General features: G+C 40.2%; 1 protein-coding gene across 3 annotated transcripts; it reads right to left on the bottom strand.

Annotated features, from left to right (window-relative positions):
* Positions 1 to 6,399: 6,399 nt before the first annotated feature.
* On the bottom strand, positions 6,400 to 17,273 carry RWDD3 (RWD domain containing 3). 3 transcript variants are annotated; one of them, XM_071436223.1, is made up of 5 exons: positions 17,146 to 17,258; positions 12,883 to 13,033; positions 11,451 to 11,929; positions 10,633 to 10,748; positions 6,400 to 10,534 (listed from the first exon to the last, which is right to left on the bottom strand). In XM_071436223.1, the coding sequence occupies exons 2-5, from the start codon at positions 12,902 to 12,904 to the stop codon at positions 10,420 to 10,422; spliced, it is 732 nt and encodes a 243-aa protein (XP_071292324.1). In that variant the 5' UTR covers positions 12,905 to 13,033; positions 17,146 to 17,258; the 3' UTR covers positions 6,400 to 10,419. The 3 variants fall into 3 exon arrangements, with proteins under 3 accessions (XP_071292324.1, XP_071292323.1, XP_071292325.1); XM_071436222.1 differs by lacking the exon at positions 12,883 to 13,033 and having other exon boundaries at positions 17,146 to 17,273; XM_071436224.1 differs by lacking the exon at positions 17,146 to 17,258 and having other exon boundaries at positions 12,883 to 14,244.
* Between the last annotated feature and the right edge of the window lie 215 nt (positions 17,274 to 17,488).

The raw sequence follows: 17,488 nt of genomic DNA on the forward strand, positions 1-17,488 counted from the left end.
CGTGGGGAAGCTGTAACTGCAATGAGGTCTCACCTCAGTCTCCTCCAGACTGAACAATTTTGCCACACACAGTCTAACAGCAGCAGCTGTTGCCCAGAGCCATTTTGATGGCCACATGCCCATGGCCAGCAGCATCCTGTCCTGTGTCTCTGAGTGTCCCCAGCCCCACAGCTGCCTGGTGCACCCCCTGCCACACACACCCACGGGACTGCTCTCCACACCTCCCAAAGGCCGATGGCCGAACATGAGGAGTTAATTTTATAAGAGATACAATTCTGTAAGCCTAAAAAAACTGATGACATTAGAAAGCTCATTGTAAATTTTACATAAAGAGGTCTTGTCTCTTTATCATGTACATAAATGTCACCCACTGGAAGACTGTTGTCACAAATGCCTCCCATGAGTGCCAGATCTGTCTGTACATGGCATATAAGATGCTTGTTCTTCAAGTATCTGCACTTTTCAGCAATTATTAATTCCTTAAACATTTAAAACAGACCTTTTCAATTGTGCTTTCACCTCTTGAGGTCAATGCAGCAATCTCAGCTTGTGTGGCTCATAGTCCCCCTTTTAACATTCATTTTCAAAGACATATAAAACACCCAGACAAACCAAGAGTCAAAAGCAGACTCCTGAGGCTAAGCTCTGTTTTTCCCAAAAAACTCTTCCATATGTTAATATGGAACCCTTTTACCAGGCTTCATGCATGAGACAAGGGATTCTAAAATATTTCTTATCTCAGGGAAAGCACAATAGTCAGGATTTTTCCCCTTTCAACTCTCAGCTATTTCTCTCCATGAGACCATAGGCTGCAAAGATGATAAGGAGAATATTCTAGCAGATCTATCCCTCTCTCTTCCTCTATTATTAAGAAAGCAAAAAAATAAAAAACCCATTACCTCCAAAATGGAGGCAGGAATTTTGTGAGATAAGCCACTCCTCCACATCATGTATTCTACCAAAGGGATTCATACTGGGCTCAGTATCTTCTAATGGTTTCATCAGTTAACATTAAATTGGTTTCAGATAGGAAAAAGGAATTTTCCTTGCACTGCACTAAATAATATGCCTTTATAGAGACTCCATAAACTACATTTCTGAAGAGGAACAACAATTATTGTTCCATTTCTATAAGTGACAGATTGACAGTTACATCCCATGCTGTCAGTATTTTGCTGTCTAGTTGACTTTCACCATTTGGTTATTTTCTTACTGCGTAGAAATGGAAAGACATGTCATGGTAAAAAGACAAAAGGATGGTGTTTTGTAGCACAAAGCTCTGGAATTAAGGCCTTCCCACCCTCATGACAGCAAGAGAGTCCCTTGTGTCAGGGCTAGAAATGCCCATATACACAAAAGCACCCCTGTAAATTGGACAGTTGATGGGACAATGTGACACATAATGGATGTGGGGTGACAGTCAGGTGTCCCCACAGGCACTGTCAGTACCAGTCCTCATGCAGCCTAAATCCAGCTCTGATAGCCACCTGACCCTTGTGCCTGTCACAAGGTGGCCAGGAACAACCACTGCTGGGAACAGCCTCTGCTCCCTTTGCCTGGACAGAGCAGACATGGCTTTCCCATTTCTTCCAGCCCCAGCTGCCAGAGCCCCTTCCTCAATTCTGGGGCCAGCCTGAGGGAAAATTTGCCCATCTGGTGCCCTTGCAGCCAGCAGCTGCACTAAGACAAACTGCAGGAGAAAGCCTGGGAGAACACTGCTCGCAGCATGTGCCTGCTCCTGGAACAAGCAAACCTCTGCCCTCTTCTCTAGGTGATTATTGCAAATGGAGACACTGAAGTAACATCCAGCCTCTCCTGACCACAAGCATCCTCCATGGGAAGCAATGGCTTTACCATGCCAGCTATAGCTTTCCAGGAAAATGACACTTCATCACTAAAAACCTTAGGATGCTGCCATCATAAGCCAATCACTACATCTTTATTTACAATTAATAATTAAATTACAATTAATAATTACTAGTCTTTTGTGCAATAACTAAATAACACAGTAACAGCTGGAGCTGGTGCCTCCGAGGAGGGACCCTGAACAAAGGAGCTTCAGGGCTTTTACCCCTCACAACCCAAGGGTGGGAACATGTGGGGGCCCTGGGCTCCTGTCCAGTGCCCAGCTGGGCCAAGGTCAAGGGCAGCAGTTCAGGCCCTTTCCCTGCAGCTGGGGCTCACCCAGAGCTCCCTGCACTGAATGTATTCCCCAGCACACCTTTGGAACAGCTCACATCATGTTTGACTTTGAGTGGCAACCTGAGGTTTACTGCAGGTTACTGGTTCACATACTAGTTCTTGCTCAAATGTTTCAGCGCATTCCAGCATCCTTTCTAGCTTTAACAGGAAAAAAAGAACAAAATCAAACCAGAAGGCACCTGTGCAGACAATAATCTCTCAAATACATGTGCACAACCCAAAAGCTATCACTTCAGATTGCCACAAGCTATATTTTACCATTAATCTTTTCCCTGCTCTGGGGTTCGATGATGTTTGGTTTTGAAACTTATGAATGAGACATACAGATTTGTTAAAATCTGTTACCCCTTCATGGTATTCCAGAATTATATCCCTTTTCTTTCTGATGCCAGAAAGCTGGCATAAATGGAAACTCTTTTCTGGCTAAGGGAAACAAAATGAAATTATTACTATTCAGAAAATTCTGACTCCCCTTTGCTGCTAATCCCAAGGGTCTCTGCAAAATACTGAATAACAGCAGTTATACTCACAACTTTTTCCTGTAGTTTATTCCACAGCAGTTGAAATTTTTCTAATGCTTGTGTCAGTTCTTTAATGATTTGCTGTTAATAAGACATTTTTAGGGAGCTGTAACTCATTCCTACTTCAGATCCATAAGAAACCTAACAGTTAAAATTTCTCTTAGAACTCTCTCACATTCTACCTAAAGCAGAAAAACTTTTGCTGATAAACAATTATCCACAACTCATTTGTTTCAACTTAGCAATGAATTTCTAGAAAAAAAAAACCATAATCACATAAGCAAGAATCAATGTTTTTTCCCTTTTTCACAGCTATTGCTAAGAACCATGTAAAAAAAAATCCCATGGATTAGCTTTTCATTGTCTCACTGCTGAAAACTATCCAGCTTTCCAAAACCAATGCTCTCCAGTACTGAACAGCTTCAGCCTCTACAATCACCACCTCTCTTTGGGAATGATTACACAAATTCACTTTTGTTACCTTTTCTAATAGACTTGATCTGTTAAGTAAGAGCCAGTACCAGAGCTCCTGTGGATATTACTGACAGTGTTGCACAGGGAGTAGCCCAGCTTTCATGACTGTTCAAAAGCTGAGACCCTAAAAATTGTCAGCGTGCTGCCTGTGCTTCCAAGCTTTTCCTTTAGCTGTCCCCAGTCTTCCAGCACAAAAAGCTCTTTAGTGCCAGCATCAGGCACTACTGAGTAGAAATACCTGTTCTCCTCTGCTAAGCACTATCAGCTTCTACCAGAGCTCGGAGAGATGGCAACTCTGGACCAGTGGGGGGACATCTTTATTCACACTCTGCTTTATGATTCTTCTTCTTGTGATACATCTTTTTTTTTACAGCTCTAATATGTAAATTAACAGCTTCTCCTGAGATTTTATCTCTGTTCCTTTATTTGTTTTAAAAAGCATTCCCCTGCTTCTTCAAAATTAGTCTGAATGAAACCTGTAGCATCTTTTAGTATCATAAGAACAGAATTCATAGCAAGCTCCCTTTCTGCAGCTGCCTTGAAATAAATTAAAAATTAAAGGGGGTGAAAAACATAAATAAATCTGGTGCAATGCTGGCAGAGAAGACACAAATACTGTGCCCAGCACTGATTGTACAGCCCAGAAATTCTGATTGACTCCCTCACACCTAGCTGAGTTTACAGCATTTGGCTCCTTGTCAGGGCAAGGGTAACCTGTAGTTTTCCTTTGCCACACCAGCACCTCAGAAATATGACTTCCTGGATTTCTTGTAGTTATTCCAGTGGAAAGTTTTCTTCCCCTCCTGTTTTTGCTCGTATTAGATGTGCCTTGTCTAATTAATAGTTAAAAGCTGTTTCCTAATTCCAGAGCAAATCCTTGATCCAGAATAGGTCTGCAGTACTTAAATCTTTTCATGCCACTGACCACCAATATCACCCAAAAATCTTCTTAATGGATGTGGAACTGAAATACATCAGGTTCCCAAGACATTAGACACTATTTGAGCAAGGACCATCTAAAATCTCTATACCATGTGTCTATTGTATCAATGCAGAAAAAGTCTTGTAAAAATTAAACACTTACCTGTATTCTCTGATTCCACAAGTAAGCAGATTTTTTTTCCCCCAGAAGTGATTTGTCAACCCCCTTAGGCCTTGCTTTCCAGAACGCTCAATTTTTGTAAAAAATCTGCTCCTGGGAGCTGCTGGGCACCTCTTCCATCAATCCTCCCAACTGCTCAGAGACACAACAGCCTGGTTTTCAAACCATGAGACTTTTGGAGTTTGTTGTCTCTACAGAGTCTCTGTCATTTCTGAGTCATTTGAGGACAATTTCTAAGAACTGTGCTAATTCCTGCATGGACAGCCTACAGCTCTTGAGTGAGGTTTGTCATTTCTATACTCGTGAAAACTTCCACTACTTGTTCTCAGTTCTACATGCTGGTTCTGCTAAAAAGAGAAAATGACAATGAAGCTGCATACTTATTTCAGACATTTCTACTTGAAGCTTGGATACAGTAGAAACTTCTTTGCTTATACTCCAAAACTTCTTTCCAGAGAGAAATCAATGCAAAACCCCTTCCTTTTGGCTTCTCTGAGAGCCACACCACCAGTGTTTTTATTGCTGTCTGTTCCTTTCTAACACCTCCACTTCCACCAAATAAAAATCAGCCTCTGGCACAGCTCAATCCATACAGCTCAGCTTCTGTTCAGCATCTCACGTGGACAGCATTCTCACAAGCAACTCAGTTATTTTACTTCAAAAAAACCCAGCTTTTTACTGTATCTTGGCTGAAAGGTAGTCATAGCACCATCTCCCATAAAAATGCATCCTGTCTCTGTATACCACTACAGATGAGTGACTGATCAGAGACCAACAAAATCATTTTACATTGGTCTTTTTTCTAAGTACAACTAAAAAATGGTCAAAGTACATTGAGTTTACCACCTTCAGTCTTAAAATCATGGCACTGATCTTGCTGTGCAGTGTTCCCTGGGATTAGCACATGTGTAAACTTAGTTTATTACCCTCTGTGGCTCTAACCTAAAAGGAGTATCAGAGAGCTTTCCTGATGTAAAGCTCAGATCAAGCAGCAGCCAACCACTCACCTTCTGCATTGGTGGAATTCACTCCATCGATTCTCTACACAAAGTTCAAGAAATATCCAGCTAATCCCTTCAGTGGCAGTTAGATGTTATCAAAAGTGGTCCCACAAAGCCCTGGAGAGCAGCCTGCCTCCACCCAGCTGGCACTGAGATCTAGTGTGACACACTGGGTTGGCCTGTTAAGCTCAGCTCCAGAAAACTTGGACAGCCTCCCATAGCTGCAGGAATGTAAAAGTTGACAATGGGAAAAGCAGCACAAAGTAGTTAATGGTCTCATGAAGAGCTCTTTTGTAATGAGTTTCATCCTAAAATGATGCTTTGCATTCAAGTTACAATAGGTAATAATGTATATACATATAAAGAATCAGAGATATTTACAATGGGAAATACTAATAAAATATTGACCTGAATTCCATGATCAACTATGTTGTAACACAGGGTACAAACTGATTACTGGTATCACATTAAGAAACACAAAGAAAATTCAAAAAGTGCAGCAGTTACTACCTTATTAGCATAAAATTAAAGCATCTGAGTGCATAATTAACTCAAAACATTAAGGGCTTCACCTTTAGAGTCCAAAGAATTCCTTAAATTTAATGTATTTTAGGCAGATTTTTAAGTCACCCTAAAGAGTTCTCTTCACTGTAAATTAATACTTTGAAGTTCAACAACACAAACTAACATAAAAGCCAACACATGAACATAGCAGAGAAAAATTGCTGCAAAATGCTATCAGCATATTTATATTCCAAGTTCCATTTATGTCTATAATTAAAAATATAAACAATCATAACTCTTCCATAAGATAACAAAAAATTAAGTATACATACAAAATATAATACCATAGCAGAGTGCTGCCAGTGTTGCATGTGTTATACACAAAAAGACAGGAAGATAATGCTTAGTACCACTATAAGATATATTAAAGTTGATTCCAGCAGTTGCACTATTTCATAATATAAGCAATTTCAGTCTCAAACTCTGGCAGAAATATAGCAAGTGCAACATTTCATCATCTTATTTCAAATGTACTATAGCATGGTTATGTTTGTATTTTCACAGATAAAGCTAAACAAATCAAGGGACACTAGGCTTTAAATCATCCATACGTAGGGTTTATTAAACTATTTTTAAAAGAAACAACGTAAACAAAATATTTTTTCCACTATGAAGTTTCTTAAGGCTCATTACAGTACCTCTGCATATAAATTATACTCAATTCAGTGGGTTTTGTGGGTCATTCACACCAGAAGAGACAAATGCTCTTATTATAGGAAAATGAGATGCAACTACAAAACCACAAAAATCAGCCTGATCCACAAAACAATCAAATCTACTTTCATTTATTTTTAATTGATTGTGTCAAGGATTTTCATATATGAGTTCTTACAGTGTCCTGTCCTCCCTGTAACATCAAATAACAAATTCAAGGGTGGTGGGGGGAAGAATTACTGAGACTAAGCATAAAAACCAGGTGAATTCCCAATACTGATGTCCTCCATTTATCTCCCTCCTCTGGATTGTTCTTGTTTCCTCAACCTATTTTTTGTTTTCTTCATACTTAATAAGCCAAGGTATTCAAAAAGACCAAAACAGGTATTCAGAAAGACCAGAAAACCTCAGTTTTGTCCTAAAAAACTTGATTCTTCAAGTTGCCATTCCTATTGCAACATCTTTCATTTTAGCCTGATTTTTAAAGGAAACTATGATTATACATCTGCACTGTCTATACAGAAGCAAGCATATTATTACTACAAAGTTTTCCTAGAACTTCTGAATTTAAGTCATTTCAATTAAAATGAAAGGTTAACAACCTGAAAGAAACCAAGTACCTATGACTTTGATGAAGAAGGTAACAGGCGAAAAAATGCTACTCATACCTTAAAGATTTATGCAAGAAATAATCAATTTATGCACAATCAATACCAGGCACAGGGGAACCCACCTGGAGAGCACCATCAGGAATCTATCTCCTGCAGGGAAGACTTCATGTGTGCTATAGCTTAGAAACTAGGAAGGCCACAGGAAACAAGGCTTTACTGACCATGCTGTTTGAAGAACTGTTTATAACATCCCATCCACAAGAAAGCTAGCTTCTAACTTGTTAAATCACCTTTAATTTGTGGATTTCTTCTTCCTTGCAACTGAATTTTCAGATCCAGTAGTTACATGCACTTCACTTTTTACACAGTGATGCACTTTTTCCTTGCTTCTTATTCTTCTGCATCTGTGCATTTTGTTCTTCTGTGTCTGCCTCAGCTCCCTTGGAAGGCAGAACATGCACCACAGGACCCATTCTGATGACTTTTGTGCCCCAGAGGCTCACAGGCTAGCTCGGATCTTTTTACAATGAATGCAAACAAACCATCACTTAACAGACAGCTGCAACATCCGTCCAGAAGAACAGCCTTTAAAAATATTGTTTACTTGTCTGAACAGAAGATATCCTCCTACCCTTCAAAATAAGTGACTGATTGATAGGTGGGCAAAAGCATTTGCTTTAACAGAATCAGACTGACATCAGTTCTCATGTTCTCTGCTGTCTGAACTGTATCAAGCTGATCAGATTTGTAATTTTCCTGAAGCACATCAAACCAAGCTATCAATTGTAGTCCTTTCCTACAGTGAACTTGTGGATTTGTCCACTGTGAGCTAGTGAGTAACAGATTTAACCATGGTAAAAATCCATTGTAAAAATTGGATTTTCCATCTCCTGAAACACAGAAATCATCCAGCTTCCTACAACTTCATTTGGCAGGAAGATGAGCACACTCTCTCAGGAGAGAGCTGCAACCCACCCAATTATTAACTTTTTCAATTGGCTGTTCCAAGGCCAGCTCTGGCCAAACAGTTGACCAGGAAGGCATCAGGCAGTAAAACTCAAAAATACAGGTTTATATTCAAGTGCAATTGGTAGCCACTGACACCATAAATGGCTTTTCTAGTTGAGAGGAAAACTTCAGTAAGTCTGCATCTAATCTTGCAAGAAAGATGTGATCACAACTTACGGCTCCGTTATTTTTGAAGTCACATGCATTTTGAGATCACATGAGTAGGTAATGCCATTCAACCTGATTCCTAAAATCAGCAGATTTACAATGCATCTGGCAAAACCTTAACAATTTAGTTTTGCAGAGAGATACTGATTATGTTTCCTTATGCTGTACATGCATAGGCCTTGAGTTTGATATTTGTCAGATCAGTCACACAGAATAAGGAGACATTCTCTACAGCTTTTCAAAACTTTATACTGCACTGACACAATTTTTCAACACCTGAGAACAGCTCGATTCTGGAAACTGTAATTTAAAATACATGTTATTTTAATATTTTAAAGATACTTCTGTTTTATTCTTCTTTGTAAAAGTGAGGATTCATCTTCACAAGCACTTAAAATGATAGAAAATTAGATTTCCTGTCCCTCAGGAAGCAATTTCAAAATAATATAGAACAGATTTGTAAAATCTGTTCAAGCTAGTCTCTTTTCTGCTGAGCCTGAAGTACTGTATGTGGTAAACATGAAATACTCACTAAGAAGAACTTTGCTACTATCTCAGTAAAATTGCATCAGTGCATAAAATAACATGCAACATACATATTTGAGACACTTTATATTAGGAAAATCGCCAAAATCCTGAAAAACTTTAGAGACTCTCAAACAATATAGAACCCTTTATGCATCTGATATCTCAAACAGTAAAATATAAAAATCTTCCTAGTCTGCTTTAGTTACTTTTCTTGAATATATAAAGGAAGAGGTATGATCTCATGGTCTGAGCATGAAACAGGAAATCAGATCTTACATAATGATTTGCCAAACCACACTTTCAGAACTAAACAAATAGTATTGGTCTTGCCGCAGAACAATGGAAATAAATTAGTTTATACTGAATTGATCAAATCTGTTTAATTACAGAATACATGAGACATTTGGCTTCTGAGACTGAATTTTAGAGAGCAGTAAAGCACATGTTTAGCTACATGCTAAAGCCAATTGAAATGGCAAATGGCAGTGCCAGCTACTAAGAAAATCACGATTGCAAAATTTTTATTACTGGATAATTTATCTAGTCTTGTTAGAGAATGGTTTCAGGTAAAATAGAAACCAAAGGATACACATTAATAATCATAATAAATAAGTATCCAATCCTCCCCAGGTAAACAGAACTTGCACAATTCATAAAAGTATGCATACAATTTGTAACATTATACAGATATAAAACACAAACTACTGATAAAAAAAATTACAGGTTGGCTAAGGCCAGTGGCCAACCCAAAAAAACCCAAATAAACAAACAAAAACAACTTGGCAGAAGCTTTGAAAGATGGAAGACTAAAGTCTGCATATATACTGCTCCAACAGTTTAATTGAATCCATGTATCTGAAGTTGCACAGACAGTAAAACTAGATAAAGTGCAAAAAGACATCTGTAAACAATCAAAGAAAATATTACAACTGGCTCTACCTCAGCTTTTTATCAATTTAAATCCTCCATGTGGGTGTTTTTATAAATTTTAGAATAAAAACTAATATTCAAAAAGACACTTCTAAGTTTTTTTCAGGCCTCAAGTGACATGAGCTTTTTATTCAAATCAACTATCTGGTATTTGTAATCAATTAAAGGGAGAATGAAAAATTAGCATATGAACTCCTAAGGGACATTAATTATATGCTGTCCTCACATATTTAAATGTGTGTTTGCTATGTTTTTATGGAAATATCTTCATACAGTCTTCCAAAGCAAAATTAATCGTGTTCTAACAAGCCATTATTGACAAATTCTACCATGAGAGAGAGGAAACAGAGCATTGAAAAACAGGAACTATAAAACAGAGTCTGACTAGAAGACTATTTTTTTATCATTATTTCTTCCCTGTCTCATGCTTGCCATGCAATTATAACAATCAACATCACATTGTTTTTTGACATGAATGTCAAAAAAGTATCAGTTCTTAATGTATTAATTGCCTTTTTCTTGCAAAAGGAGGACTACTACCGGTATTTCTTGCAGAAAAGCTTCAAGATTGTTTTGCCACATTAGTCCTTTTATCTTCCATCAGCGTCTGCAGTCAACCACTGCTTTGGTCAGAGGTCCAGTGGTTTCTTTTAATTTTACTTTAAGAGAGGAGACACAAACTCAGAGAAAAGAGTTTTAAGTCCTGCAGTTTCAAATTCCTTTTGTAACTCCTCCAGTGCTGAGTATTCTTTGACTTCAAACGTCTGAAACCTACATTGTAAAAGGGAAACTGATGAATATGCCTGGATTTGTCAGAATGTTATTATCAATTCTGTTACTTTTCTACCCACAACAGTACTAAATTATACCTTTTATGCTGGGACTGTAGTTCTGTCTCACACAGTACTCTCATCATTTTCTCTTTGCATTTCTTTCCACTTGAGTCCACATCTACCTTAGAAGTTTTCTGAAGAATCAAGTACTCCTAAATGACAAAAAAATTCCCAAAATATTAAATGTCACCTAGTAGTTTCAAAGTTTAGTAAAATGCAAAAGCTCACTCAAAATGTAGTCTTTCTTTTTTAAACACAGCAATCAAACTTTGAAAGTGCCCATGCCAAAAAGTGCACAACTACTTCTATTCATCAGTTTTAAGTTAAGCAGGCCTAACTGATTAAGAGAACATGAGTTAGAAAAGCCAAAACATTCTCCTCCAACATCACCACAAAAACCCACCTAAGGCAGTGGGAGTTTGTACATACAGACAAAAATTTCAAAGCCCATGCATGCACTAGGAGCACCACATGGTTTTAAGTCAAGGAAAGAGACAGTTAATAATGAGTTAGAAATATGTCTGTTATTAGTTCCTCACCAAAAACTTTTCCACTTTCTGGGGCATTTGGGAAATAGAGGAAACTGAATCTAGGCATATTAAGGTCAGGAAACAAAAGGATATGGGGGTATAGTTCCAGTGGGAAGCAAAGCAATACAGGCCGCAGGTATCACTGTAGACAGAATAGAATACCTTTTTCTTTAATACAGAATAAAGTCACTGGGTCTTCCTACTCTCATAATGATCAATTTGCTTCCAAAATTGTTAATCTTAGAAAAACACACACAAAATATTCAGACACAGAGGTTTCAGTGGTAAATCAATAGAACTAGTCAGCATTCATTGTTCCTGCACCTTAATGCTGTTCCTGTCACCCTGAAGAAGAATCAATATTATCTTGCCCATGAACATCAGTCTTCCAGTCAGCCTTAGATCTGAAGCCCATTTTTCCACAGTTTTCACATATTTTGCTTTTGCTCTCATGTGATCTAAATTCAAAAGGAGCATCCAGATACCATCTTCTGTTACTTTTGACAAAGTAGGTTTTTCATTGAAAACTGCTGCCGATTGTTTAATGACATCTTTAAGATGCTGCTGTACCCAAAGGATCAGATCGTGTACCATGGGCTCAGAAAGATGCTTCTTGGCTTCTTCAAGTAATTTCTCTCTCACATCCATACACTGGGCCCTTGTAAGCTGGTCTGAGGTAACAGAAATATCTGGTACAGTTGATGGGTAATTGACTGGTAAATGAAATAACAGCTTTAAAAGTACATCTGTATCCAGCACTTCTTTCACACTGATTTGAATTCTAAATGAGATTCCATGCGTTTCTGGAAAATAGAAAAAAACCTCAACATTAATAGTTAGCTTGAAGTTGAAATACATATTTATCATTAAATCATATTATTTTCTTTAACAATTCAACTCAAATAATTGACATTTCCTATAAAATAAGAGGGAGTGATTTTTTTTTTCTGCAGGGTGGGGACTTGCAACCAATGGCTAAAGCTATACCTGCAGGGAATCCTGAAATGAAACACTTCTATAACATAGTAGAAGAAAAGTTATTAACACATTCTACAAAGCATTCACACCTTTTGGCTCTTTCAAAGTCTAGACAAGCCAGTAATAAAGAATTGTCTCTCTCAAACACATAACTAAGCTTCCACAGCTCAACAGCAAAAGCAAGGGCAACTGAAAATAGAGACTTTTCTGGATGGGCTCAGCACTGCCCTAAGTTTACTCCTACAGAAATCTGTAAGACTTCTAACATCAATACTAATGCAAGGCAAACAGACTTGCACCAGGTATTTTTTAAGACAATCATTCAAAAGCAGTTCCACACTAAGCAGAGACTTGGAAAGAAAGAAGTCAGATTCTTTGTCCCCTACAACTTGCAGAGAAAATACACTTAAATCTTTTCTGCCAACTCCTCTACAACAGTTGCACTGACATAAGGAAACCATCCCTGTTGGACACCTGACCCTAGATAATATATATCTAATTATGTATGTACTCATATTAATGTATGTTTATATATCTTCATAGCTGCTCAAATCTGTTGTAGGGCTACTTCAGAATTATTTTCAGAGTGGAAAGGATACACTCAGTATGCAGCAGGAAAGGCTGGAAGATCACATCATCCTGATAAATCATATAATCAAAGATGCTTAATATTAAAGTTATGTACAGTATTTCATTTCATGAAATAAAACCTTCTTAACTAGAAGTTTCACAGAAAAACAATACAAAACTTGACAAAGTAAAAAGCACGGACAAAGACCTTTCTTTTGCTCCTCTGCCATGAAGTAAGAGGGTATCAATCAGACAAAAGATGATCTTCTTCAGATGTTCTCTGTCTCACCCCTTTGATGCATTCTAAACACTTCACTCCTTTTCTTTCAAAAATTGCTAAAATGTCAGGTTGATTCACTCTACGAGGGCAGGAGAAGCCAGATTTGAAAGGCAGATTAGAGGAGAGCTGAGTTTCAGAGCCGGTCTTTTGAAGTGACTTGCACTCTTCCCCCTCTACCTTACCTTGCCTTCCTTTACATGACAGTCAGATGAATTATGTTTGATTAGTATTACTGATGCCACTAACCAACCTCTCACATAAAATGTATGATTTTGCATTTGAAACCTACTAAAAAGTGAAAGAAGCTAAAAGTGACTTGGACAGACAGAAGTACTTTAGAGAACTTATCCAAGGGCTTGTTTTCAAACCTCCTTCCTGGGTCATACAAAGAACTCTCAAGGTCAGAGAAGTCACAAAATAAAATCAACACACCCTCCAAACCCAATAATCAAATTCTAGCAGTACTATGAAGAAGTCTCCAAGTCAAATTCAGTGGTGAAAGCAGTAGATGCAATTCCAGTGAATTCAATGAAATCACACCAAACCACGCCCGTATTTACAGGCACCACATGCCAAAAGAGTAATTTCCTGCCAACGGGAGTTTGTCTTCTATCCTCCAAGTCCCTATCAAAGGTTTCAGACTACTTTTAAGACAAATGCATTCCTCAGAAAAACACCAGCCTTCAAAGAAAACCCTTGCACAGGGTCAGCAGTTACTGAGGAGGACCTCAAGCCTTCCCACTCCTAAATTCTGTTTTCTGCTGCCCTAACAAGTGTTTCTTCCTGGGTGCCAGCAGCAGTAGCTCCTCTGCCATTACACTGGGCTCAGCACACACAATCACAGACACAGGCAGCAAACCTGCCCTGCGTGTCCTGGGGCCCCCAGCAGCCTCCTGGCCAGCACGGAGCTGTCTGCACACGCAGCCATTGCCCCAGACAGCGCTGCTGCCCCACTCAGGGCAGCCCCACCTGGCATCTGCCTGAATGCGGCCAGCACCATTGAAATCCTGCCTGAGAATCACTTTGTTTTAAACTATGTTGCCACGAGATTTTAAAATGCACAGCCTATATAAATTGAAAAATACTACTCTATCACCAGCTTAATTACAGTGACAGAAAAACAGGTTACCTTTCAGATAATCCTCCTAGGATTTTTCCACTAGCTTGTCACAACAGACCTCACCAACTCAGAAGGAACAGAGGGATAGACAGGCCAACCGTGCCCCTCCAACAAGGGCCTCCTGCTGCAGTGATCTTATTCTTAAACCTGCAAAAATCTCACACTTTTCCTTGTGATGAACTAACCTGAAGGAGGCAGAACAGCCTCGCATCCCAAGGTGTATCACCCTGAGCCATCAGGAAAAGCCCAGCCGTGCTCATTTACATCTGCTTCAGACTTTACTTTTTTGGAAAGCAGAATCAGTTCAAAACCTTTGCAGGGCTACAGCATCTAAGTTTAAATAAACCTTGCAGCGTCCATTTTCTGCACCAGCGCTGCAGACAGTGGCAGAACAAAGAGCAAACCACCGGCGCGCCGCACAACCTGGCTCCAAAGAAATATTTCCTTTGTTTGCACATGCTACGAGGGCCGAGTTGTCTTCACAGCAACATGATGATTATTTCTGAAATAAAAGGTTGGGTATGACTGTTCTGCTGGCATTTAATGCACTAATCAGACCAAACTCAATACATTTTAACTCATTTCCCCCCATAGCTGCATGCTTATCAGTATATTTAGCTCTAGCATACTTCAGAATTTTTCTTATGTTCCATGTCAACCAGACAGATATCCCCCTCCTCTCCTGCCCAAAGGCATTTTATGCAACACATGCAGTCTATTTTTAAATTCAGAAAATGGCACCTACTAACGTACAAGCTTAGAATATCTAAATATATTTTTATAGCAAGCTTGGTGAACAGACCAAAAGAGAACAGATTAACAATTAAATTATGGATTTCTATCTGTAACACTAATCTTTGCAAACAGATATATAAGGTAAAAAAGATACACTGTAATTAGTTTATTTAAATTCATCCACACATTGGTTTTGATAAAAACACATTTTACATTCTGAATACTTCATTGTTAAATTCCAAAAAGCCAAAGTTTTTACCATACCAAGAGACCTGTAAAAGCATTCTCTCACATTTCTCAAAACCACAAATCCCCAATGGCCTCCTTTTTGATCCCATGGATCTACACACAAATTACTCTTAATGTCTTAGAGATTGCATAACATAACAGTCTTCCTGGAAGTTATGTCTGTGCACCCTTGGTCAATGACAATTTACATGGTTTGAAGAGCTAAAGCAAATAGAATCTAATGACTGGAGTGCAAGTCAATTGTATACTGACTAGAGATTCTACAGCTCCAACAAGTAAATTCCAAGAGTAAGAAAAATACAAATAGTCATCGTTGTAAAATAATATTTTCAATGCCAGCAGAAAATTACATAAACCAATCAAATATACCTGATCCTACCATATCATGAACACAGCCTGGTTAGAGGCCCTCCAAGATCACATAACAATATAAATAAAACAGTCTACTCCCATTTCGCACTTGTGGCACTTCACTTTATGTCCAGGAAGGATTTTAAACCTTTTAGATTCTAGTAACTTATAAACACAAAATCATTTTTCCATATATGAAGCACAGAGAAGAATGTGCCTACACTTTTCAACAGATTTGGAGGAACAGATGTGTATATGCAATGCTCAGATATGCTCACGTTTTTTAAAATTAACATCTGATGAGCCTGGATACTGCTTTTTCAAACTATGCCCAAAATAACATTCTTGGAATTTTCACTTAAAAAAAAACTCAGTTGAAACATTTCATCAATCACGTTTTAAAAATACATGCCTAAATACCAATTTAAAAAAATTAAATGGCAGAATTACATGCCTGCACTAGAGCAGGAGGTGTGTCATTTATCTAGATAGAAAATTGGTAGTTTTAGATTACTGTGGTTAATTGTGCTCCCTACAGACACTAATGCCTTCATCCAGCCTCTCCCCTCGAGCACAGTCACTACAACAGGACAACTGCCCAGGACAATATGCAGCTATTCGGAATATCTCCAGTGAGGGAGACTCCACAAGCTCTCCTGGCAGCCTCCAGCACTCAGTCACACTCACAGTAAAAAAACTCTCCTTATCAATCTCAGTTCTTTAGGGCTGAATACATACATATGCAGACAAAATCTGACCACTACATCCACCTTCAGCAGCATTGCCCAGGACTTCACTGCAGGAGCCTGCTCCCTGTCCCTCGCTGTGCTGGGGAGCTGGGCAGAACTCTGCAAGAGCTCCCAGACACCGGGGACGTATGGTACACAACACAGGCATACTCTGTGCTTATATATGCACGTGTATCTCTCTCCAACAAATATCTAAGAGTTGTCACATCTGTGCTAGGCACCAAGCAAAATTTACTAATGGCCTGGATCTGGACACCAACACTTGCATATCCTACCTGACAATTAAGCCTGACAGAGCTGCCATTGTACACTGGAACTACTGAGATTTATTCTCCCTTGTTAAAGGGGGCATCCTCACAGCATCATACAGCACAGACTGAAAAAAGCCATCTTTTACTACTGTGCTCTGATCAGTGGCCACCATGGCTGGTGCACAAACCATGAAGGCATCCACTGCACTCCTTGTCTACAGCACCCAGCAGCTAATGGCAGCAAGTGCTACAAACCTGATCATTCCACCCACGGCAGACACGACATATCAGCCTCAGTACCCTGTAAAACCTACAGCCGTACATATTCTGCTGAAGCAGCAGTAACGTCTGGCACGTCACAATGCCCAGGTAGTCAGCTTACCCCAGAAAAATACAGAGATAACCCAATGCTTCTTACGCACTGCAGCAGCTGTACCCTACTCAGTATTACCAGAAAACAGCTGGGCTTGCTAACGCGTACAGGATTCACTTGCTCGTTTGCCTAGAGAGCAGCCAGCCCGCTCCCAGCGCTGCCCCGCAGGGCACTGAGCAGGGCCCGCCGGGCTCCGCGCCCCAAGCGCGGCCGCCAGCACAGACACCCAGCGGGGCAGGGACACGCGACCAGCAGCGAGCGACTGCGCCCGTGCTGCCCCTGGCTGAGCCCCACCGCGAGCGGCCCCAGAGCCCGGTCGGGCCGGAGAGCCCGGGCTGTGGGCAGAGAGCGCGGCCGCATCACCTGAGGCCGCCAGCACCTCGCAGGCGCCCGGCTCGCAGTAGATGGCGGCGAGCGCCGACAGCTCCTCCCGAGCCAGCTCCGACATGGCCGCCGCCGCGCGCCGCCGCGCCCCCTGCCGGCCGCGGGGTCTGCACCATGGCCGCCAGGGGGCGCCGCCGGCCCGGAGCGCGCCGCAGGGAAGGAACAAAATGGCCGCTCTGTGGGGCCCGCAGGTGGAGCTGCGTCCGGGTGTCCGGCCCTGTTCCACAGCGGAGCGCTGCGCGACGGTCTGACCCACATGAGGAAGAGCTGGCTCGGTCTCGGGCTGTACACCCCAGGATCGCGGCCACACACAGCCCTGCGG

The sequence above is a fragment of the Agelaius tricolor genome, unplaced genomic scaffold (assembly GCF_023055355.1).
Source record: "Agelaius tricolor isolate 1412-34295 unplaced genomic scaffold, bAgeTri1.0.p SCAF_11, whole genome shotgun sequence".
NCBI lineage: Eukaryota > Metazoa > Chordata > Aves > Passeriformes > Icteridae > Agelaius > Agelaius tricolor.